At 40.2% G+C, this 25,755-nt stretch overlaps 1 protein-coding gene across 3 annotated transcripts in view; it reads right to left on the reverse strand.

The window, feature by feature from the left end:
• Window positions 1–6,979: 6,979 nt before the first annotated feature.
• The window catches only part of LOC143026572 (uncharacterized), a 79,889-nt gene continuing 61,113 nt past the window's right edge, over window positions 6,980–25,755 (reverse strand). Inside the window, exons 12-13 of one of the 3 annotated variants that reach the window (XM_076187195.1) lie at window positions 21,301–23,919; window positions 20,954–21,095 (exon numbers count right to left, since the gene is read on the reverse strand). In XM_076187195.1, the coding sequence (XP_076043310.1) occupies window positions 21,081–21,095; window positions 21,301–23,919 (2,634 nt within the window). In that variant the 3' untranslated portion in view covers window positions 20,954–21,080. Of the gene's footprint in view, window positions 23,920–25,755 lie in introns of all 3 variants that reach the window. The other 2 variants (XM_076187194.1, XM_076187193.1) reach the window with 2 other exon arrangements.

Raw genomic sequence — 25,755 nt, forward strand, 5'->3', positions numbered from 1 at the left:
AGTGAGGAAACACTAGCAAAAAGAATGTGGAAGCCAGAAGTAAGTGGAGAAAACTTAGAGGAAAACTGAATGAGATGGATGGATGGGGCTAAAGTGGGCCTTGGATGCATGAGGAATGTCTGTGGAGCAGGGTAAAAGATAGGACTGAGTAGGATTGTGAATGAATGAATTAAAGGATGGTGCAGCCCAAAGGATGTTCTCATCTGATTTGTATAAGAAGAAAAGAAGAAGAAAAAATAAAAGTAAACAAGGAATGAAGTGATTGTGCCTGTTGTGAATCTTGTAAGACAGTTGGAGTACAACTAACTGGTACCCTAGGGGAGCAAAGGTCAATATCTGCAGGTATCCTGTACCTCTCATGAATCTCGTTTTGACGTTCTCCAATCAATCCATTGCCCCAGGTCTTTATTGCAGGAGACCCATGGTTTCCAGGTAAATGAGAACAGTGACTGGCACATAAATCAATCAGGGGAGAAATGTCTTGTTTTCTGGGAACAGTGTGGAATGAGGTATTCAGTGCCTTCTGTGTGATGTTATATCTGGAACAGTTTGATTCTTTGGCCAGACTTATTTTGTGTTTGGTACTGTCTTAATGTTGGATAATGACCAGAATGCAAGCATGTTACTCTGGTTTTTGCTTCTTTGGGAAGGATTTTTCTGTGGGGTTGATATCAATGGGAGGGGAGGGTGAGTAGGGAAATTTGGTGATCTGTCTCGAAGAGCTTGTGTAATCAGTTTAAATCTTTGTGGATGTATGGCACAGATTGTACGAGTAGTATGCCGTTGGTGTGGTTTTTGTTGTATTCAATTTGTGCTTGTGTGATGTAATGAGGTGGGTGAATATTATTGAGGGCTTGTGCATAGAACTGTGAACACGTCATTTTCATAGGATTGAATGTTAATTAATTGTTGCCTCTAGTTTCATTAAGTGGATAACCCACAGCCCCACAGTGGCTGGCTAAGGTCCTCCCACAGATCTCTGGGAAGAAACTTTGGACTGTTGTTTGTGTTGTATTAATGTGGGACTGTTTGTGTCACCTTCTGAAAGTGGTAAGGAAGGGGAGCAGTTGCCAATTGTCAGCTCTCCATGTGTGAAAAGTGTAAGATATACAGTTCAAATTAATATAGATCTTGGGCCCAATCTAGAGACAAAGTGTCAGCCCCTCAGGGCTGCATTGCCTGATGGAGGTAAAGGGGTCGACAGATTTTGAAAATGGGTAACTTTGCTATCCACTTTTCAAAACCACCAAATGCAAGCTTCTGTCATTGGTCCCATTTTCATATAATATCCTATGGAGAGAATTGTGGTTTCTGTATGCAGGTAATTTATTGTAGTGTTTTGATATACAGACGCTCCTCTACTTACGTACATTCGTTTTATGTTTTTTCGATTTTACGTTTGAACTGACTGTAATTTTTTTTTTTTTTTTTTTTTTTTGAGTGAATTTCTTAGTTTAGCGCGCTCTCCGTAGTTTAAACGATACTTACGCATGACGCTGTATCCATTGTTTACATGGCACAAACGTTATAAGTATTTCCATGCGTATGTTAAGTTTACAGGTACGAATATTGCAGAGGACATTACATCATAAAAATCTACGGAAGTGAAACATACAAAATCGGATTAACCGAACATTTCGGTTAATCGGACATTTCTAATCCTCCTTGGAGTTCATATAAGTGGAAGTTTACTGTATTTTACAATGTTATGTGTATAATTAATGATTTAGGGGTGTTTTATAAGATACGGTAATAGAATTTACGGATGTATAGTACAGTATGAATGGTCATACATTACTAGAACGTACAGTAACAACTTACGTTCAGCCGTTCGGAACGTAACTAAAACATAAGTTGAGGAGCGTCTGTATCCTGTTATTATTTTCATTGTGTTATTTTCTATAGTTTGTAAAGTGTCTTGTGTTTTCCTGATTGTTGGGAGCCAAGATGTGGAAGCATAGTCAAATGTGGTTCTGACATGTTTGTAGACTTATTAGTTTCCTTTGTCCATGCTTGTTCTTACAATTGATTTTAGCATGTTAATTTATTTGTTGATTTTAACTCATGTACTTCATGTGTGGACTGAAGATCATATAAATATTAAAGGTGCGGCTTGGAATTTTTGGATTCTTTTCCAATGGAAGTGTTTGGCCATTTAATTTCACTATTGGAATTTTTTTCATTCATGGTTGTCTGGATTCAATAATGTTACTGATAATTTCCAGGGTGATGCTTCCATTTTATTATTTCTGAGCCATTGTTCTAGTTTGTCTAAGTAATTTTTGGTATCGTTAGCTGCAATTCTGTAGTTTCTATGCAGTTATTATTAGGACATCTGGTTTGGTGGTAGGCTTTGGTGTTAGGTTCTGGATCTGGTGTAGAGAGATCATTTGTGAAGAGGTTGAATAGCAAAGTGAGAGTATTGTTCTGTTGTAGTCTTTTTTCACAGAAATTTTGTAGTTTTGGGTTACTCTACACTGTCCCCTGCTAAGACTATTTATTAGCCATTTCTTTTCATTGTTGTGGATTCCTGTCTTATTGATGGATACCTGCATGTGGTGATCCTGCAAAATGGGCAGCAAAGCTGCCAATTTTCAAAATCCATCAACCCCCTAACCTGACAGGACGATCCAGTCTTCAGACTGAGCCCAAGATCTCTATCAACCTCAGCTGTATTTCTTAAACTTTTTCAGAGAGCAGACAGCCAACAACTGCTTTCCTCTTCCTACAACTTTTAGCCATTGACATGGAAATAGCTCCACACTGATACAACATAGACAAAGTCCAAAGCTTCTTCTCAGATTTGTAGGTTTCAGTGATCTTTGCTAGCCACTGTTGGGCTGCAGGTTTTCCACTTAGTGAATCTTAAGGCAACAATTTATTTGATCTTTTTTTGACAGTTTGGGGACTTGATCAGATTCCTTGTATATGTATTGCAGCGAGTCCTCCTTATACAGTAATTCTTTATCCAGTAAATTTAGTTATGATATTTGGTAATTACTACCCTTGATTCTATTTACGGTAAGAAAAATTCACAGATATGATATCTGCTCATGTTTTGAAGAGGAAAGAAGCAGGGAGAAGGTACGTCTGCCATATCCTATTATTACATGTTATAATGGGTTCGGTATACGGTAATTTCAATATGCGGTAAGGTTTTCAGGAATGCACATGTACCGTATAACGAGGACTTACTGTACTATCATTACCATTCTAGTGATGCTTTCTTGTTGAATCCTTCCAGGACATTTCTTTCTGCCAGTATCCTTTCCATCAGCTTGGATATGGTTGATGGTATGTTTTTTTTTTTTTTCTCTCTCTCTCCCCAGGTGATTTGTTTGGATTAGATACTGTATTCTTTGGGCTCTTTTTCCAGATTGTTAGAATTTTATGCAGGAGTTTTTGAAAGTACGAGTCAAGGCCTTTATTGTATTTGAGCCAAGGTGTTTAAGATCTTATAGGCCATTAGTATGGAAGTTTTTAGATTTTATTATTGCCCCTTCCGCATGTTTGTTTGAGAAGTGGGGTGACATCTATATATAGTTTAATTTTTTTGTATTTATTTTATTTTCCTATTTTCTGAAGTTGTGGGTTTGAAACTTGTTTTGGATAAGTGTTTGTTCATGAGATGGCATTGCTGTTTTGGTGAAAATATTTTCTTTGGGAACAACTGCTTCATGAGTAAAGGGTGGGTTAATTTTTTTTTTTTTTTTCCCTCCCACTATTTAACAATTACATCATTCTTCTGCTTAATACTAAAAAGTTGTCTGTAGATGGTGCATGATTGGGGGAGGATAAGGTAACCTCTAGAAACTCGGTCACAACCCACGTGAGTGGCCCAGTAGTTGCTCTGTAATAGGATAAGGGGGTACTACATTTCAGCAGTAGCCTCTAAAACTGAGCAGCCTGTTTTAGGATCCACCCTGGTTATCCCTACCTTTTATTAATCCATTTTGAGATTTTAAGGCCCACTGTACCGTAACTCCTCAGAAAATGGAGGCGAAATCTTGAAGTGGGATTTGGAAGCAAACTGAAGGAAAACCAACTCCTACCTCACCCCATTATTGTGCCACAGGGTTTGATTCCCACTTGGGAGTTGATGCCAAGAGTACCTCAGAAATACAAATCTCTTCTAATGCAGACAACATAAGTTACATGCATACACTGTAACACAGACAAAGCCACAGAAATTCTACAACCATACCTCAACACCTGATTCATTACAAATAGACTCAAAATAGCCCCAACCAAATTTACAGCCACACTTCTCATTAATTGGACAGTGGAACACATATACATCATGCCTCTTTTAAACAACAATTTCATACCATACATACACCCAAGATTCTTGGCATAACATATGATACATCCATGTCATTCAAACATAAGAACAAATTGCACACATAGACTTAATGAACTTAATTAAGTGCAGGAACAACATTTGGAAAAAAATATATATATATATTACTACAGTATACAAACAATGCATATGCTCATACATACATATACCAAGGCTTTTTCCCCCCTTACAAGAGAGGTAGCCAAAAAGGAAAAGGCATAAAATCATTCCCACACCCTTCCACCCTCCTTCTCATCTTAGCACCTCCTGGATGACGGGTCATCCCTGCACCTTGTCCACTGCCCTGGGTCAGAAGCAGTGTCGCAAGACACAGCATATCCACAGCAAGGCCGCTTCATTAAATTGGTGACCCTCCCTCTCCATCCCCCCATGCATAAAGGAGAAGACGGGGATCCCTTCGGCCTGCGTCAAAATTTGCTCTCACATACTACCTCACCCCCTATCCCCCTGCCCATTCCACCTCATGCAACACAACATCATCCATATACAACCATTCTCCATTCACCCCTGTCTTCTGTCCTCTCCCATCCTTCCTCAACAGACATTCCCCTCTTCCCCGAAGCCCCCTTCACCCCATCCATCCACCTAATCTCGCTAAGACATATCACAACACCCTACAGACCATAGAAAACAAAGCCTTAAAGAAAATTACAGGCTGCACAGATGCAATACCTACAGACAATGTACACCATGAAATGAAAGTTCTCAAAGTTGAGGACCACCTTGACATGAGAGGTACACAAACACCCACACATGCCAAGAAATGACAGCACCCAAATACCTATACCACACAAGTACTGTACTCTCTTCTGCCAATTGCACTCCTTTCATTATCCTAGAATGCAATCCATACAGTCCAGGCAATTTATTTTTTCATGGCTTTAATGGCTTTTTTAATGTTTGTTATTGAGAACTCCACATTTGACATTTCAAGCTGGAATATTGGGTACATCTTTTTCTTGTCTTGCAATTAACCATTCTCTACTTTTTATGCTTTCTTGTTTTGTTCTTCACCTGGTTATTTCTGCATGTAGAACCTCTTGAAATTTCCACCAGACACCAAATTCCTGAAGCATATCCAAAAATTATATAGCTTACTGATCAAACAAGCTGAAAGACAATACATTGCTGCATGCCAAACCCCCTGATATCTACACCTCTGAATCCTCTTTTCCCTCAAAGGACCGAGTCCACTTGCAAGATTGTGGTACTACCACCATCCAGCCCTTCTAAGCTACCAGAAGAGACTGGATGACTGTATTGCAGATAACTCCAGGATGCAACACTTAACTCCATACTATACAACACATTATGGAAGACTGCACTGTACACAATCACACACACACCAACAGTATAATACACACTATAAAGGATTTGTGGGAAAACCCCATTCCAGCTGTGGCATTCCTCAGGGATGTGGGACTGCTTGGCCAGACAGTCTAGGGAATGGCAACACTGTCTCAACAGCATTGTTCCCATCAATTAGCAAAAATAACACAATTTATGAACTCTACAGAATAGAGCATCGAAAGCAATAACATAACAGGATGACTAAAATCATCCCAATTGGACACCACATGAAAATGACAGGGACACGAATTCTACACCAGAACCCTAAACACCACACTACAATTCACAGGCGCCAGCAACAGAATACAATAAAAAACATATACCAGCAACATACTACTCAAACATTGATAATGATAAAAGAGAAATGGGTAATGTATGGGATGGGTGAGGGTGGTTGTTGTTCCCCAAGGAATGCCATGGCTGAAACAGGGTTTTCCCACAAATCCTTTATGGAGTGTATGTTGTGTTGTTTGCATGTGTGATTGTGTATAATGCAGTCTTCCATGACATGTTGAATAGTATGGGGTGAAGTATTACATCCTGGGCATTTGTCCACAATGTGGTCATCCAGTCTCTTCTGGTAGCTTAGAAGGGCTGGGTGGTGGCTGCAACACAGTCTGGCCAGGTGGACTCTGTCCTTTCGTGGGAGAGAGGATTCAGGGGGATGGATATTAGGGGGTCTGGCATGTAGCAATGTGTTGTCTTTAGTCTATTAATGGAGCAGCGACTGATGTGATTATGAATATGTTTCCGAAGGCTGGTATTTGGTGGTTTTGGCATGCAAACCCCCTCACCCACCTATCCCCAGGAGGGTGAGGGGGGTTGCATGCCTTGGTTGGCTATCCCCCTTATTAGTGGAAAGAAGTACTTTTGGTATATTGACAAGTAGACATCAATACCACATAAAATGTCCACACAAAAACATATACACACTCAGGTCAGCAAACAAGCCCTGAAGACAGACTACCAAACTCAACTCCAACAACAATCCCAAGACACAACCCCAGCAGAAAAAGAAAAAACTCTCACCTGGTGAGAATCCCACTAGCACACTTACATTTAGGACACCATCCAGCACTCACGAGTACAGTGCTGCCAGAGCACCACTCTGGCACCTGTGCAAGCGATTCTTTTTTCTTCCTGTCTTTATTTACTTGATAATTAGTGAGTGCATACTAATCATTGTGTGACAGAGAAGGGGTTAATCTTAAGAATTTCAAATAGCCGGCAACAAAGAACTTTTATTCAAAGGTTAAAGAAAACACTGAACATTTTTAAAAGTAATTGATTAATGACAACGACTACAGTCCATGTGATGGACCAAGATCTGCTGCAAAAATGCGGGTACGTAGCACAAATGACAAGAACGGACAATGCATGAAAAGTTCCATGTATCTCTTCACTTGACCTCCACTGTATTCAGAAACAAAAGCTGAGACTATACTTCTCAAGTATAAAAACCACTCAGAATTCCAAAACAACGAGAGTCTAAAAGAAAGATTTAAGTACAAAATTTCAAACATCAGCATTACAGGAAGTTCAGAGATTAGAAATTTGTCTTTCTGGTAATGATGAACAAATACTTAGGAAATAATATTAACCCTTTAAAATGCTATTATATGGAACTTCCATTAATGCACAGTATACTAACTGGAAGATAAACATGCATATACCATCCCATAAAAAAGTACTTACTGATTTCAAATGGATCAAACTCTGTTGGAAAAAATAATAAACAGTCGAATACTAATCAATAATGTCAGAGGACAGCTCGAGATCATGACTTTTCTTCCTACAAGCAACTTCAAGTAAAAACACATGTGAAGGTCAGACTACTCATGGGGGTTGGTTTCACTGTCGCAAGGAATTCCTGTTTAAAATAAATACGAGTCGATTGAAAGAAAAAATTTAACAAAATTACATTAACCTACACAAGTCTTCCAAACAAAGTTGGACAGTAAATTTGCTCTCAATAAAACTTTGAATAAATAAATAAACATTTACACACACGTATATATATAAATATATATATATACGAATGAGAAAGGAGGAGGAGGGAGGTAGGTATCACAACTTCTATTCTTAATAGATAAGTGTAAACTAATGTAACAAGAATTGCGGTGGAAAAATTATAATAAACACATGACATTTGATGACTCGATATACCCTTGCAACTCTATCAATAAAAGCCCCACAGGGTTTGGTAGGTATCCTTGTCACTTGCACCTGGTTGATGAATCTCATGCAAGTCCACATCTCCAGTAAAAGTGGCTATCAGAACAAACCTTTCAGTCAGAGCAGAGGCTGTCTATCATGTCACCACCCAACTTTCATTTCCATAAAATATTTATCATCCATACCCCAGAAATTGAGTAACCCCTAAACTCAAGAACATACTGGAGTCCTTTATAAATTTCTAATGAGATAATAATGACCATGATAATATTAATAAGCTACGTATTACATTTTCATAGTTCTAATATAAAGATGACTGGGAAGTGGTTGGTTCTTGCTGGCCTCCACAACTGACAACTATTGAAGTACAACTACCAAACAAATATGAGTGGATGACAAGGTTAGAATGGTGAAGAATAATAAGATACAAAGAGATCATAAATAATGAGATCCCTTTCCAGTAATCAAGTTAAAAATGATTATATTAAAAGTATGTGATCTTGGAATTAAAAAATAAACATTAAAGGGTAATAATAATGAGTAGGATAGGAACCAACCCACAAAAATGCCACCAACTGGGTCGATTCCTCTTGCTTCAAATGAACCAAAGGATGAATCATAAACTTATGTACATGCGCCATATAGCACCAGCAAGTTATACAATAGAATGTCAAGTAATCCAATAAATAACTTGAATGAAACATTTGTCTACAATGGGAAAATGAAGCTTTGGCTCTCACCTCAGATACACAACTTCCAAGACAACAGCATTATTTCCACTCAGCTGAATCACTTCTGCACCATTCAGCTAAGTGCTGTTGATAGAGCATTACCTGCTCAGCAGAAGGCAAGGCATTACCCGTTTAGCTGAAGGCATGATATTAGCTGCACACTTCTTCAGCCACAAGGTAAGGAAAATTTAACATCTGAATGTATTTCCAGTTACGAGGACCAGACAAGGCACTGCCTAGGTCTATCCAAGATCTCTGACCGAACCCCTGCCGTGCTAGCCTGCCTTGCCTATGTTACAGCTTAAAGAACTTGCACCACTGCACAACTTATCATAACTTGCAACTGTGACACTGTAATCCTGCTTATACAAAAGTGGGTGATCTGATCTGAAGGACTACTGAAAAAGGTGCTAAATGCAGGGAGGGTGATAGCAATGCAAGTGGTGGACTGCTTACTCGACTAGTATTGCATTTCTGTAATTACCATACTCGTTTCTGTCAGCATCTGACACAGACCTGTAGGTTGCCACAGTTGCAAGTGCAAATATCATACCAAAAAGACTTGTACACATAACTGCTCAAGTAAAAATAACAAAAATGTGGAAACGAGCACATCCTGCCTTGTCCATTGTTTGGTTTATTCAAGATTCCTTGACATCTGTGATTCAGGTCCCTCAGTAAAAAAAAAAAAAAAAGGTGGAGTGCCTTACAGCAAAGCCTCATATATGTGCACAGTAGTGGCAAGGCAATTGTCTCAAACACTCACAAACCACATACTCAAAACACAAGCATCCATATGTTTAAGTCCAAATATTTGCTACATATACATTAGAATGCTGAATACATATGCACCACAGTATTCAGACTAAGACTGATGTTTGTTAAACATAAGGACTCTAGTGTCCTTGAGAACAGATCCTGTGCTCTTCTTATTTGATATTGGTTCTTCAGTTCTTCCTTAGCCAGTATTTCTTGATGGAAAAAGAAGGCAGGTAGTTAATCAAAACTAAAGACCAGATTCTGGGACAGCACAGCAAAAAATTTTCTTCCTATTTCTGCACAGCCTTTCACTCTGTAATCATAACTTATTAAACCTGTTGCAAAGGCATGTGATGACAGAAACAAGTGGTTGTGACATTATACTAAAAACGAAAGAAAGATAAAAAAAATTCTTGGCACATAGAAAGCCTACATACAACCAATAAGTCACAAAAATTCCACATCATAGGACTCGCTACTAAAAACAAAGAGCAAATCCTCAAACATTTATTTCTATTATAAATTGCTCTTTTTTGCTGTTTAAAGTCAGATCAATGACTAGTTTTGTTTAGAGTGAAGTGACATGACGCACACAAATAGCTCCTCCTAAATATCAAGAATTTTTCCTCATGACAAACTAGAGATTGGAATGGATCAGGTATTAGAAACATGTACACCAAACCAGGTATAGACAAATACATGCGTGCATCCACACGCATGCACATACACATGCACACAAACATATACTCACAAACACGTGTGTTGACAGTTGGAGAGAGTAGCCATATGGCCCAGCTCTGATTTGGGGGAAACAACCTACAGAAGTTAAAAGTAATGGAATTGGAAAAGAACAATGGGGTCCCAATCTTGAACAAGTAATTTATTAGTGTATTTATTATGAAAACTGTGTAAAGCAATACAACAGATATCTATAAATTAGAATGGAAGTGAAACCTTGAAGTGGAATGTAGTTCAAAACTATGGTGACTGAAGATGAAGGAAATAGTAAACTGGTTATTGTCAACAGGAACAAGACGAGGCTCCAGAAAATTTATTATTAAGCTAGGTAAATTAGGTCAACCAAAGATGAAAATGGCAACCTTGAATGTTAAAAAAGGTAGAAGTTATGGTTAGGACTGAAAACAGAATGAAAGTACACAAAAAACAAGTGATTGACTAATTAGTTAAAACATTATTTGAAAAGTAAACTGAGATAACATTATTAAAGGAATCATGAAATAGAAATTGTGGAGAAAGAGTGATTATAATATATCAAAGGGAAAGAAAATTAAGTTGGAGGGCAGTATAAAGCAAAGGAATGAGAAAGTTCAGGAAAATTAAGAAAATATCAGAACTCGAAACAAGACAGCGAGGGTCGTTAAAATTACATGAACAAGTAGTTAAAAAAAAAGAAGAAAAGTAAGATGAGATGAAGTCATAAGGGTACTTTAAAGTAAAGAAATGATAATAAATAGTACATATGTACATATACCAAAGGCTTTTTTCCCCCTTACAAGGGAGGTACCCAAAAAACAAGTAGTGGGCAAACAAAAAATGTTTTAGTGGCAGAATGGCAAGAGGAACAACGAACAGTAAGAAAAGAATGATAAATAAAAGAGCAAAGGAATTCATACATGCATTAATGGCCAATGAAGAGGGTATACATAAAGAAATATAAGTATTCTGGCTGAGTAAATGTATGTATAAAGGGTGCAAGACCAAATAAAATCTAAATAATGAAGCATAGTGCATGACTTAAAACAAGACATTGAAACTAGCAAGTGTAGTCAAATTCAAGGATGTCTTGGTAAGAAGGGATGCAATAGGATTGAGAAAATTAGGTTAGGGACAAAGGGCATAATTGGTGAGGAGCAGTGTGGGCTTAGGAAAGGTTGAATGGATAACATTCTTATGGTAAGGCAGATTTGTGAGAAGTTTTTGGCAAAAGGTAAGAATGCTTTTTGGGCCATTATTGATTTGGAGAAGACTTAATACAGGGGAGATATGAAGGCATTGTGGGAGGTATTACAGATATATAGGATTAATGGAAAGCTGTTAAGGGTAGTCAAGAATTCTTATGTGAATATTAGAGCTTATGTTTGTATTAGGAATTGTGAGATTGTGGTGTGTGGAGTAGTGTCGGCTGTATTCTATCTCCATGACTGTTCAATATGTACATGGATGGGGTGGTACAGAAGGTAAATATGTGGGTGATGGTCAGGGGATTGGAGATGAAGAGAGTGGAGGAAAGTGGGAGGTGAGCCAATTATTATTTGTTGATGACATAAGAATGAAGGTGACTGCAAGAGCCCATAAGGCCTACACTAGGCACTTTCATGTCCATTACTACCTGTCATTACAAAGGATTACAAAGGCGGAGCATGCCGACAGGAGACCTGTCATCCCAATCCATAAAGTTGTTTAACCATTTCTTAAAACAACTGATAGTTTCAGTGCTCACTACATGGTTACTAAGTCTATTCCATTCATTGACCACCCTATTAGTATACCAATTCTCTCCTATTTCCTTCTTAAATCTAAATTTGTCCAATATAAATACATTACTGCGTGTCCTGCCATATTGTTTTAATATGATGACTTTGTTTGCATTACCTTTTATGTTTGTGGTTGGGTCAGTGGAAAGTCTAAAGCAATTAGTAATGGAGTTTGAGAAGGTATATGATGGGAGAAAGCTTAAAGTAAATGTGGGTAACATCAAGGTGTTGAAATGTTCAATGAGAGAGGGTGGCAGCAAGTTCAAGGCAAACCTTCTGGAGAGAGGTCAGAGGAAGTGGCCAGATTTAAGTATTAATGTTCACGTGTAGCAAGAGTTGCTTCTAGGTCTGGCCTGCAAGAAGCTGCACTGCTGGAGCCCTTGGACAGTAAGAGGATGAAGAAGCACATTGAACATAGTTATTAGAGTTTCTTTTTATTGACAAAGGTCAGTGCTAGTAACTGTTTTTAATAGGTCTGTTTTCTTGTTAATTTTTTGGTGTCAGGTCCTTGACATGGGGGCTAAATGTCATACGAGTATCAAATGTTAGACCCTCAATTTTTGGGTTCCTTTCCAATGGAAGCTTTGGCCACTTAATTTTACTATAGGGTGTTTTTTATATATGGTTGTCTAGAGTGAGAAATGTTACTGTTGATTTCTGGGGTGAAGCTTCCATTCTGTAATATATTCAAGTAGGCTTGGGTATTTTTGGCTGCTACTTTGTACTTACTGTACTGGGTTATTATTGTCAAGTCATCTGCATAAGAGAGAACACACGTGTTTAGTTCTGGTTCAGGAATTGGTAGGTCACTCATGACGAGATTGACCAGTAAGGGTAAAGGTACTGCTACCTTGAGGGACTCCATTGTATAGTCTTTGTACCCAAGATGTGGTTGTTACAGGTTCTCTATTTTCACACCATTAAGTTGGTTAGCCATTTCTTGTCCTTGTTATGGATATTTGTCTCAATGATCTTTATGGAAAGTATGCATCTGGACCTTGTCAAAAGCTTTATGTTTATAGCAACCATAACTTTTCTTCCTAGTAGGGTTTCTTTACTGAATCCTTCCAGTATTTGTTGTGTTATGTTTGTAAGTGGAGTGCTGGTTGAGTGGCCTTTAATCACGTTAATAGGGGAAGTTATTCCTAAACTGATACTTGTTATGATTAACCTTTCCATCAGCTTGGATATTGTGGATGGTAATGAGATTGGTTTGTATGATGCAGGGTTTTCAGGTGATTTGTTTGGTTTTAAGAATGGTATTATGTGAGCTCTTTTCCAGATGTTTGGGTTGTTGTTTGGGCCATAGTTGAAAATATCAATTAAGGTTGTTATAGGCATTTGGCCAAGGCGTTTCAGGTGGATGTTTGAGATCTTTCTAAGCCTTCAGCTTTGGATCTTTTGCTTATTGCCTCTTCTATACTTTTACTGGTGAAAATGAGGTTCAGTGTCAGGTTTGATTTTACACATGTCTTTAGTTATTTTCTTGCTTTTTGGTATTGTGGGCTTGAAGCTAGTTCCGGAAAAATGCTTGATCTCACATTCCTCTTTGGGTGATAATATATTATCCTGGGTTTCTCCAACTGCTATTTTTCAGATTAATGGTTTTTACTGATCTTCACATTTTGTTGTCAGCCTTTTCATCAAGCATACTTAGAGGGTGGTTCTTGTGAACTTTTTAAGGATTAGTGTTTCTGTTGTCCAAAGGCAGTGCTTGTGACTGATTTATCAGATTTTATTGTTGATTTTTAGTCAGATCTTATATATGTGGGCCTAGAGTCATATATAATTTTTGAGGCCTATGGTTCTTTTCCAGTGGAATTGGTTGGCTATTTAATTGAAATATATATATATTTTCATGGTTGTCTAGTGTGAACAATGTCATTGTTGTTTTCTGGGATACTTCCATTCTGTTAATTTTGAGCCCCAAAAAAAAAGGATTGGAATAGCTCAGGATGTAAATGTATTCAGGAACAAGGGTAGTGACTTGTTACAGCATTATCTGGTGAAAGGGAGGTTGAGAGTAATGCTTAAGTGTGAAGGAATAAAAATGAGGGAGCCTGAGGTGTTGATGGTGCACAAATCAAACAAGAAAGAGAATGAATACCTGATAATAGTGGTATAAGTGAGTGAAGGATAAGAGAGATACAGGAGTTGTGGAAGAATAGGAATTTTTCAAGGAGGAAGTGCTAAAGTGCACAAAGATATTATATGGGATGAAGATAGGAGACAACAGGAGAGGCAAAGAACAACAGTATAAAGCAGTGAGTGCACTGGTGATGGCAGAAAAGTGAGCATATGAAGAATATTTCCAAAGAAGAAATGAGAAAGTATATATTTCCTCATTTCTAGGGTGGGAGGGGAAGCAAGCAAATGTGTGAAAATGAAAACTTTTGTATCTGCGGATGAACACACAAAGATGACTACACGAGGGAGGGATTGTGCCTGTGGCAATGAATGGACTTGGAATTTGAAGATGGCAGAAAGGAAGAGCCTAAATGTTTTTAAAATGAAATGTTTAAGAAGTAAGGTGAGTGTTATGAAGATAGAATGAGGAATGTGATAAGGAAGAGAGCAGGGGTGGAAACAGAACTGGCAAAATGCATAGAAGCAGAAGTGGATGGCATGAACATGTGTGGAGGATCAAGATGGATGAAAGGGGTGAAGGGGGCACTGGATGTTGTGCGAGGAAGTGACAGTGAGTGAGAAAGATGAATGTGATTGAAGAGTATTTTATACATGGATGAGGAAATAATGCAACCCAAAGTGATTTTCTTCTTCCCAGGTTCATATATTTCTTGAGTGGATAAGGGGTGGGAGGGGGTTTACTACAATAAAGATGTGGGGGTAAACAAGTTGTGGGTGTTCGGGGCCTCTTATGAAAGTTCTGTGTCTTGCTGTACTGCTGCTGCTGCTGTTGTTCCCTAAATTGTCTGGCTGAGCAGTCCCATCTTCCTGAGTAAAGCTATGGCTGGAACTGGGTTTTCCCAAATCCCTTATAATATATATTGTATTGTTGGCATGTGTGATTGTGTACAGTGAAGTCTTCCATAATGTGTTGTACAGTGTGTGGTGAAGAGTTGCATTCTGGACAGTTATTTGAGTTGTGGTCATCCAGCCTCTTCTGGTAGCTTAGTAGGGCTGGATGGTGGCTGTACGACAATCTGGCCAGGTGGACTCTGTCCTTTCATTGGAGAGAGGATTCAGAGGGATGGATATAAGGGGGTCTGGCATGCAGCAATGTATTGTCTTTCAGTATGTTGATAGAGCAGTGGGCAGTATGATTATGGATATGCTTCTGTTGACCAGAACAATGTGGTGGGGACAGGTATGTCCCTTTATCCACAGGGTGCTATGATGGGAGGGACTATGAATGGGTTTATGATGGGTGTAAGGTTTTTCTTTGCCACCCCCCATTATATGGGAGAAAAGCCCTTTTGGTATAACCATGTAAGTACCTTATCAAATGCTTTCTCTTGATCAGTGGTTCTTAACCTGATGTACCTGTATCCCCTTGAGGTATGAAACCTTAAACCTGTGGGTATGAGACATGATAGCCAGTGCAATGGTACTGTATATTTACCATGAGAAAGCATAATGTATATAGTTGCATCCTACTGACATTTTTAATTTGAAATGAAAAAGTATTTTTCTTCAGTAATTGAATATATCTAATAATTTCTCAGCAAGGTTTGTATCACTAATCCTTTCATATATTTACACTGTATTTATACTGGATTGGGGTATGAGCACTGAAAAAAGTTAAGAACCACTGCTCTAGATCCAAGTAAGCAAAACCTAGCTAACCAACTCTCTGTTGCAGCACATCAACTAATAAAAAATTCAGCAAATTGGTAAAACAGTCTTTCTTTCCTACATCTGAACTGGCTTTCTACCAGGATTTTCTACTCTTCACAATATTTCATTCATTTGTCCTTCATAATTCTCTCAGATTCTGGGAAGTGGGTAAATGCTTAAAAAAAAAAAAAAAATTATATATATATATATATGCTTGTGCCATTTTAAAATAGAATATATGGTGGTGCAATGATTTCCATGTAAAGTGAAGAGTAAACATAAAATAGGGAGAATACAAAGAGCAGAGACCAAAATGGTTCCAAATCTTGCAGACAATATAAGAGTGATTAAAAAGAAGTGGAACTGCCATTGCTAAAAGAAAGGTATGAAGGTTACATGACAGTAGTGATAAGGACAATGAGTCGAGAGGACTGAGATTTCTTGGTGTGTGTATGTTTGTGTGTGTGTGTGTGTGTACTTACCTAGTTGTATTTTATGGGACAAGAGCTATGCTCATAGTGCATGTGTGTGTATGTGTGTGTGAGAGAGAGACAAGGAGAGGAAACAGGAAGAGGGATAGGAGACAGAAGACAGAGAGAGTCTTAAGGATATAAAAAACTAAGTTTTCCATACAGATACCTCAATTCCTGGAACAGTTTAGGTGATATGGCCAAGCTAAAACCATAACCAAATTCATAACTAGGTATAATAGTTGGAGAAAAAGACTGGACCCCACACACATTGCTCCTTTCCTGTATGTTACCATCAGGTATTTGCAATTAGGTAGGTGTTTCACACACACTCACTCATTCACTCTCTCTCCCTCTCTCAAACACACACACACACAGACACACACACACACACACACACACACATGCAAATTTATATCTAGACCAGTACAAGACTAAACTACTTAACAACCTATTTCAAGAAGTTAATCACTTATGGTAATTTTACAATAAAGAAATTGAACTTTGAGCTTCTACTCGAAAGTGTTGATACTGCCTCCTTGCTGCTTCTGCTTATATTACAAATACTGAACACATTTGGAACATTGTAAAGCTTATCAGCCACTAGCTGAAGTCCTATTGTTCACCCTATACATTCTCTACACCTGCTCTTCCCCTGGATGTCTCCAATCCACACACCACCACTGTCATAACACTCATTCACTCATACACACTAACACAACTTACATTAATTTGGCTGCCACAGTATACAGACAAATGACCCAGCTCCAACAAGTTCTGGAGAACAACCCAAGGTAACTACCTAGTTCTCAGTTACAGAGGATTGGAGGGAGGGAAACATGGGGTCCCATTAAGTGAAAGTTTGGAAGTGATTTAGTACATTCAATATAAAATATTGGAAAAGATACACACAGAAGAAGAGGAGGGGAAAAATAAAAAGACATGGAAAAAGGGGTGATCAGACTAATGAAGGTGAGAGAATAACTGACAAGCAAGGTAGCTGGCAAACAAATGCATTGTGATGGAACTGGAAAGAGTAACATTTACCAGCAACAAAAAAGAGTGAGGTAGAAAGCACAAGAAATTGTGGGAGCAATAATGGGAAATGAAGAAGACGTATATAAAGAATTGAAAGATGTATTCAGGTTAGACAGGATATGTACAAGATTCAAAGTCTTGAGTGTCCACTAAAAGGAATAGGACTGGAAAAGGACTAAAATAACAACAATTTACAAAGGTGGAAGTAAGAAGACACCACTGAATTACAGCCCATTACCAGTGAGCACCACAATAGTGAATGTGAAAAATGGTGAAACATTGGTGGGTCAAACATCTTCATGAAATGAACATTTTAACAGACAGTCATGTGTGTCAAACCTATTGAGAGCTTTTATTCAAGAGTGACAGATGTGCTGCAAGAGAGGGAAGGCTGGGTGGACTACATGTTCCTTATCTAAAGAATGCTTTTGATAAAGTACCTCATAGTCATCTATGTGGAAACTTGAGCATATTGGGAGAATAAGAAATAAATTACTCAAATGTATCAAAGACTTTTTGAATAGAAGATACCTGGGGACAGTAATAAAGAATAAAATGTCAGGATAGAAAGTTGTGACCAGAAGACCTAAACAAGGTTCAGTGCTAGCATGCATAATGTTTCTTATATATGTAAATGACATGATGGAAGGTGCAACATGGTATGCTAACATATTTGCAGATGATGCAAAGAGTGAAAAATGAGGACTGCTGGCTGTTGAAAAAAAAATAGATACCATATTTGCATGGAGCCAAGAATGGAAAATGAATTTCCATACCAAAAATGCAAGGTATTGGAAATGGGCAATAGCTCAAATCAACCATCTTAGAACAAAATAACAACCTGTCACCAGACAGATATACCAGTAAGACTGTGGGAGTCATACTGCTGCAGAACATTAAGGTGGCTTTTCACTTTATGGATGAAGAGATGATGAAAAAATTCATAGAAACCCTACTACATCCAAGACTGGAAAATGTGTCAGTGGTATAGTCTCCACACAGAATAGAAGATATAAGCATGTTGAAGAGAATACAATGGGGACCAACCTAACTTGAGGACAGACTAAAAGAAATGTATATGGCAAAATTGAAAGATTGAAGAGAAAGAGGTGACTTCATTACAGTATTCAGATTGCTAATTGGGAGAAACTACACTGACAGAAGAGATACCTTGATTAGGTATGGGAGGGCTTTTGGAGGTTGTGAAAATAAATTGAGAGAAACTAAATATCTACAGGATGTGAAGAAATACAGCTTTCCATACAGATGCATAAATACTTGGAATAGCATAGAAGACAATTTAGTCCCCAAGCTGGAACAATGCATGAAATCAAACGTTTGATAACTGGAGAATAAGGAGATATAGCCCAACCTGGGCTCATGTGTGAATTTGAAGCTATCTGTCTATACCAAAGGCTTCTTCCCCCTGATATGGCGTATGATGATTAGAAAGTGAGACACTCGACTCCACAAGCATTGCTCCTTTCGTGTATACCACAATTAGTTAAATTCAGTGAGGTAAATACACACACACCAGAATGAGAAAACTAGGTCTTCCCACATTAGAAGGGCAAAGAGAGGAAGGAGGCATGACATTTAGATCAGAGAAAGGTATAGAGAAAATAGACAGATGATTTGCTGGTATGGGATAAAATATCTACAAGAGATCACAGTAAAAAATTGAAAAAGTAAAATTGTTTGAGAGATACTTGGATGTATAGCTTTCCACACAGATGTGCAAATTTATGGAACAAATTGGATGAAAATATCATCCAGGCCAACAACACGAGGGGATGGAGAAGGGGAGGTCACCAATTAAGTGAAGTGGCCTCACTGTGGTCATTTGCTGTATTGTTTGTGACCTTGTGACCCATGGCATTGGGTAAGATACAGGGATGACCTGTTGTCCACAAGGAGCTTTGATGGGAGGGAGAAAGGGTGGTGGGTGGGAGTGGAATGGGTGGAAGTGGATATGTGCCTTTTGACTTGGGCTACCTTCCTTGTAGGAGGAAAAAATCCTTTGGTATATCGATAGATAGACAGAACAACATGAATTTAAGGCAAAGTTTAATGAGTGGAAGCAAAGAGATGGGACCCCATGGGCACAGCTCCAACCCCATATAATAAAATTAGGAAAATACTAGATAGTCACAGACAGATACACACACACACACACATGTGCACAACTTGCTGATGAAGTGGTACTGCACTTAACTGGTAACTCAGCAGTTCGCATTTGAGTCCCTGCCCAAAGGGCAAAGGTGTTGGGTGTGTGTATGTGTAAGGTCAAAGCATTACCCATAGATCAGGCCATATGAACTCTGAGTTCTCATTCAGGAAGGGAACAGCTGTCAATCAAGAGTCTAACAAGTGATCCAAAACTGTGGTGTATCACACACAAACATGTACACATACAAGCATGCACACACATGCATACACACATGCACACACACACGAGAACTTAAGGTTGGATTTGATCAGTGGCAATATAGAGACGAGACCCCACAAACATAGCTCTTATCCTATATACTACACCTGGGTAAAACACACATGCGTGCACGCACACACACATATATTACCATCACAAGTCAGAACACACACACACACACACACACAGACATACTGCACAGAGTGAACTGATCAACTGTGCAACCTTTTAAGTCTACTGTTTGGTTAAGTCTGGCCTCACTTTTCTTGCACTCTTGCCATAGTCTAAAAAACTATGATTATATTTGTATGTAAATTCTTTACCTTATACTTGCAGTTGACATTCGACTTGCAATTGAATTTACATGCAGTATACACACCAGCGTCTACAGCAGAGTGCCTGAGGGTGGGTGTCAGATTACTAGTGGTAGAAGAGGCCATTAAACATGCCAGACCAGTGACTGATGCCATAGGAGGTCTGTACACATGTAAACCTTACATTTTGTGCTTTTAAGAAATACAACACAGTAAAGCCTTTTGTATCTACCTGGGCCTCAGAGGGCCTGGGTTAGCTGCGTGGCAGTGTGCAGGTATTGACTGCCTCTCCCTGCACCAACTGGCAAGTCAATGCTGCTGAGCAATGGGAGAGCATCAACACACATCTTACTTCTTCTGATGCACCTAAAACTTATATAACCTCCATTTTCACACTTAGCATTGCACTTCTGATGCATACTTTCATCATTCTTTTAAGTTAAATTGTATACACAGTTTCCTAGGTTGCCGAAGTATTCAACAGCTACTTAAAGCTTTAACCTGTTATTGTGCATATGTAGAAAAGTGAGTATTGCAAGGTTACACAGTGCCATGACCACTGGTTCCCAATTGGTCCAACACTCATCCACAATCCACTATTGCTTGCTTTGTGCATCCTCCTCTTCAGCTGAGGCCTCATTTCATACGATAGTGATTTCCTCATTAGGGTCGTTGGGGCTGCTATCAGTGCTGGAAGACTCTTGCGGTGATACCGGGGCCTCTGAGGTTCCAGCCAGTGTTGTGGTAGCACTTGTGCTGACAACGCTGACAGAGCCTGCACTACTGACAACACTAGCTGTGGTGGAAATGCATACATTTTCTACAGTGATAACACTTTCATTACTACTACTTCCACTTCCTGTATCCTGGCTACCACTTCCACTTCTACTGCTGTTATTGTTGTTGCTGTTGTTATTGCCATTGGTGTTCCCTGGAGGCTGCTGGGAGGAAACAGGTGAGATGGGATGAGGGGACATAGGATCAGCTAAAATATCATCCATTTCGGCCATCGGGTTGACTGTCACAGTGATGGCATCCTGTTGGTCCCTAAAACCATGATCGTAGCCGGATGACACTGAAGAGTCCTCTTGGTCGTCTTCCTCTTGGTCGGTGTGGCTGCACAACTCCGGTGGGTCTGGCAAGTCCATTATGGTGCTTGTCATTACGTCACCCTCATCTGAAACTTGAGAAAGGGTTAGTTGTGGGGGTAGAACCCTCACTGGAGCCACAGCAGGGAGGGGAGGCTCTGTACTGCCACACACGGAACCACAACTAGAAGGGGGATGAGTAGGAGCTATGGGTTCTAGAGGGGCTGCAGGGACTAGGGGAGTGGGCTCAGATTCACGGGGATCAGTTACGAACACCTGCTCTGCGTTCATTACTTCGGGTGGTGAAGGTGGAAATTCCTCTTCTTCCCCAAGGGCTGCTGCTTCCGTACTTGAGCTGTGGGGAGGAGGAGGAAGTGCCTCTGGACTTTCCATTCGTACATCGGTTAGATCATTTGACGCTGCACTTGTGTTGCTCACTGATACCAGCGCAGGTGAAGGAACTGTTCTAGTGGGCACTTCTGATGGCATAAGTATTTCAGATGGGGGCAATGGTGAGGTATCTTGTTCTGATTCTAGTGGTGGTGGTGGTGGAGGTGATGGTATTTTCTCCGGTGGCGGAGGTGAAGGAATTTTTTCGGGTGGTATTGGTGAGGGACTTTCTTCCAGTAGTGGTGGTGGTGGTGGTGGTGATGAGATTTCTTCATGTGGTGGTGGTGGTGATGGGGTAGATGAGATCTGCTCTGGTGGCGGTGGTGGTGATGAAGTTTGTTCTGGAGGTGGAGGTGAAGGTACATAGGAAGTCATCAGTGGAGGTGGGGGCAATACCTTCTCTGGGCTTCCAGGGCATGGAGAGCTGGGCTTCTCTGGGCTATCCATGTCAGAACTACCAATAGATGGTGACCTCCACTTCACTGGACTGGCAGCTGATACTGGTATCTCAGGACCACCAGTTGAAGATACAGAACTAAACTTATCAGGGGCCTCCACTGACAAAGGTCCTGACACATCAGGACTAGCCACTGAAACAGGTCCTGGTTTATCTGGGCTGCTTACTGACACAGGTCTTGACCTGTCAGGACTGCCAGACTCTAAAAGCAGTGACTTGTCCAGGCTATCCTTGGGAATAACCTGAGACCTGTCTGGACTAGCCATAGAAGCAGGCCGAGATCTGTCAGTGCTGCCCATGGAGGAAGGCCGAGATCTATCAGGGCTAGTCATGGAGGTAGGCCGAGACTTGTCTGGACTCATGGTGGAAGTGGGCTGAGACTTGTCTGGGCTAGCCACTGAAACAGGCCAAGACTTGTCAGGGCTTGCTATAGAGGTTGGTTGTGACCTGTCCAGAATGGGTTGAGACTTATCTGGGCTAGCCATGGAGGTAGGCCGTGATTTGTCAGGGCTAGCCATGGAGGTAGGGCAAGATGTCTCCCAACTCTCAAATGTTGGCAACATGGGCTCCTCAGGTCTATCAACAGGTGGTGACTTCTGTCTGACTGGACTTCCCAAAGACATTGCCTCAGGAAATTCTGAATCATCTGTAGATTTTGGCTTGTCAGGACTCTCCATGTCAGAACTTCCAATTGAAGGAGACCTTCTGATTTCAATACTAGTAAATGATACTGGTCTTTCTCCAACATCAACCAACAGTGGTGATTTGGTGAGTATTGGACTTCCTGCATCTGGAGACATACTTTTAATGGGACTTCTTATGGCTGGATATTCTTGCATTTCAGGACTCTCAGAAGATGAGGACTGTTCTTTCACAGGGCTGTCCATATCTGAGCTTCCAATAGACTGCTTTCTCTCCTCAATTGAAGACATATCAAAACTGACTGTCAATGGCAAAGGTGGTTGTTTTTGTACACTTTCTCTAGTTTCACTTTCTGGCAGCCCAATGTCCACTGGTGCAGCACAAGGTTGTACTAAACTTGTACTAACAGGTTCCCCACCTTCTTCCTCTGGGGAAATAATTGCTTTTTCTATCTCTTCCTGAAGAGACATGGCACTCTGTTGCTCAGGACCCTCACTGCCCTTCCTCTTAACACTGGCATAAAGAGGTTGCTCAACTTCACTTGTCTGTTCATATGGTTGATATTGAGTTGTGTAGTCCTTCATGCACTCATATGTTCCTTCCACTGCCTCAGCTTTACTCACCTCTTCATAGCCAGGTTCCTCCCCTCCAATTCCAAACTTTAATTGTTCATAATTGGGGTCATGTTCAGAAGTAGTACAGGGGGGTCTTGTTCCTCCTTTCAACTCTTCATAACCTGGATCTTCCTTTGCTTCAGTCCTTACACTTTCATATCCAGCTTCTATTTGCTCATGTTTCACCATTTCATAGCCTGGTTCATAGAGGTTTGGCTGACCCACCACACTCTCATAGCTAGGTTCTGTTGTGCCTTGTTGTACTGTCTCATAGCCAGGTTCATACTCCTTGTGCTTCAGTGTCTCATAGCCTGGTTCTTCCCTACTTCCAGTCTCCACAGTCTCATAATTTGGATAGCTACCCTCCACGTGTCCTTCCACTGAAGCATATGGGGGTTCCTTCTTCTTGACTGTTTCATATCCATGGTCTGATGAGCCTCCTGAGTAATAGCTTGCCATAGTGTGCTGAGGAATGGTTTCATAATTGGGGTCACTGGTGATGGGAGGTGTTGCATGCTGCCATGAGCTGCCTAACACTGAAGCATCATAAGATTTGGCTCTACTCATGGGAATGATAATGTCAGCATTCCTTGTCTCAATGAGGCTGTGTGTCATGGAGCCAAGGTCAAGAGACTGCCTTGGTGTGCTGTTGCTCGGCTGCTGTCCTACATGTGCTGGCCAGTGTGGAATTCCGCCTGTTGTGTCCACAGACCCACGTCGAGATGAGGCATCTTCACTGCCTCCATCGCTTATGGCACCTCCACCACTGCTGCTGTCACGACTGTGGCCAGGACGCTGTTTCTTCATCACCTGGAACAATCAAACATTGCCTAATCATGTGATGTGTAAAAAAGCATTGCAAGGCTTATTATTTTCTAATTTAGATTCTAGACCTAGTGCTAAGAACAAAGGAAAGCAATGCATTGTGAATTACAAGACAGTATGCTTAGTTCCATCATGCATATACAGAAACTGTCCCTTCAGAAATAAATCAGGGCCATCATAAATCTTTAATATGTTGACCAACTTAACTAACTTCTTCGAACTAATGCAAGATGGTTTTCTCCGGCTATGTGGCAGCCCCCAAGCTAAGAGGAGTCTCAATTTATTGGGACCCCTCAATATGGAAATCACCCTAAAGTAGTTATGACCATTAACCTGAATAAAATACATACATGTACCAATGGCTTTTCCCCCTTACAAGGGAGGAAGCCAAAAACAAAGGCATAAATTCACTCCCACCCATTTCATCCTCACATACTCCACTCCCATTCACCACCACTCCCTCCCTCTTTTTCTTGGCTCCTCCTGGATGATGGGTCATCCCTGCATCTCCCCAACTGCCCTGGGTCAGAAGCAATGTATCAAGACACAGCACATCCACAGGAAGGCTGCTTCATTTAAATAGCAACCCCTCCCTGTCCTCTCATGCAGAAAAAGAGAAAACAGGGAGAAATCCCTTTGTGCTGCATCAAAATAACATTCACACCCAAAATAACATTCACCCCACCCACTCCCTTCCATGCATTACAGCATCATCCATACACAATCAATCTCCACTCACCACCTATCTTCTGTCTTCTCCCTTCCTTTCTCAACAGACATTCTCCTCTTTCCCAATGCCACTTTTACCCCATTCATCCATCTCATCCTTGGTCACCCCCTCATGTTCACTCCTTCCACCTCTGTCTTCCACATCTATTTTCCTAATCTTTCTTCACTCATTCTTTCCATGTGTCCAAACCATCCCAATACTCATTCATCAACCCTATCTCCTAACTCCCTTTCCCAGAAGAGGCTGGATGACCTCATTGTGGACAGCTGCCCAGGATGTAACACTTCACCCCATACCATACAACACATAATGGAAGACTGCATTATACACAATCATGCACGCAAACAACACAACATACACTCTATAAAGGATTTGTGGGAAAACCCAGTTTCGGCTGTGGCATTCCTTGGGGAGACAGGACTGCTTGGACAGACAGTCTAGGGAACGACAACAACAACAACAACTCCCTTTCCACCCCTGCTTTCCTCCTCACCTCCTCATTTCTCACTTTATCCAGTCTAGTAACCCCTACCATACTTCTCAGGCATTTCATCTCAAACACATTTAAGCTCTTCCTCTCTTATGTTCCATGTTTCTGTCCCATACAGTGATGTCGACACAATCACCCCTTTATACTATGGCCTCTTAGCATCCATTCCCAAATGTTTATTTCTCATTACACTTTTTAATCCAAGACATTCTACCTCCACTCCCTTTCCCGCAACATTCACACCCAAGTATCTAAAGCTATCCACTTCCCCTAGTCTATCTCCCTTAATACTCGCTTCCAATTTGCTGCCATCCTCTCCCGTTGTACATTTCATCACCTTATTTTTACCCACATTTATCTTCAACTTCCTTCTTTAGCACACTTTCACTGAATAAAATACTTTCAGGAATTTTTTTTTTTACTAAAAACTGAGTACCACAACCATTATCTTTAAGTGTTATGTAACCCAGAATTTCGTCATTGCTGTGTTAGGCAGTGCTGCAGGGCAGAATCCTTGCACAAAAAATCCAATGCTTGCATGATTAAATATTATATTATTATGCAAATCACAACCAACTATTGTGTAGACAAGCCAACCTTG

Source organism: Oratosquilla oratoria, chromosome 6 (assembly GCF_046742065.1).
Source record: "Oratosquilla oratoria isolate Oo_2021 chromosome 6, ASM4674206v1, whole genome shotgun sequence".
NCBI classification, from domain to species: Eukaryota; Metazoa; Arthropoda; class Malacostraca; order Stomatopoda; family Squillidae; genus Oratosquilla; species Oratosquilla oratoria.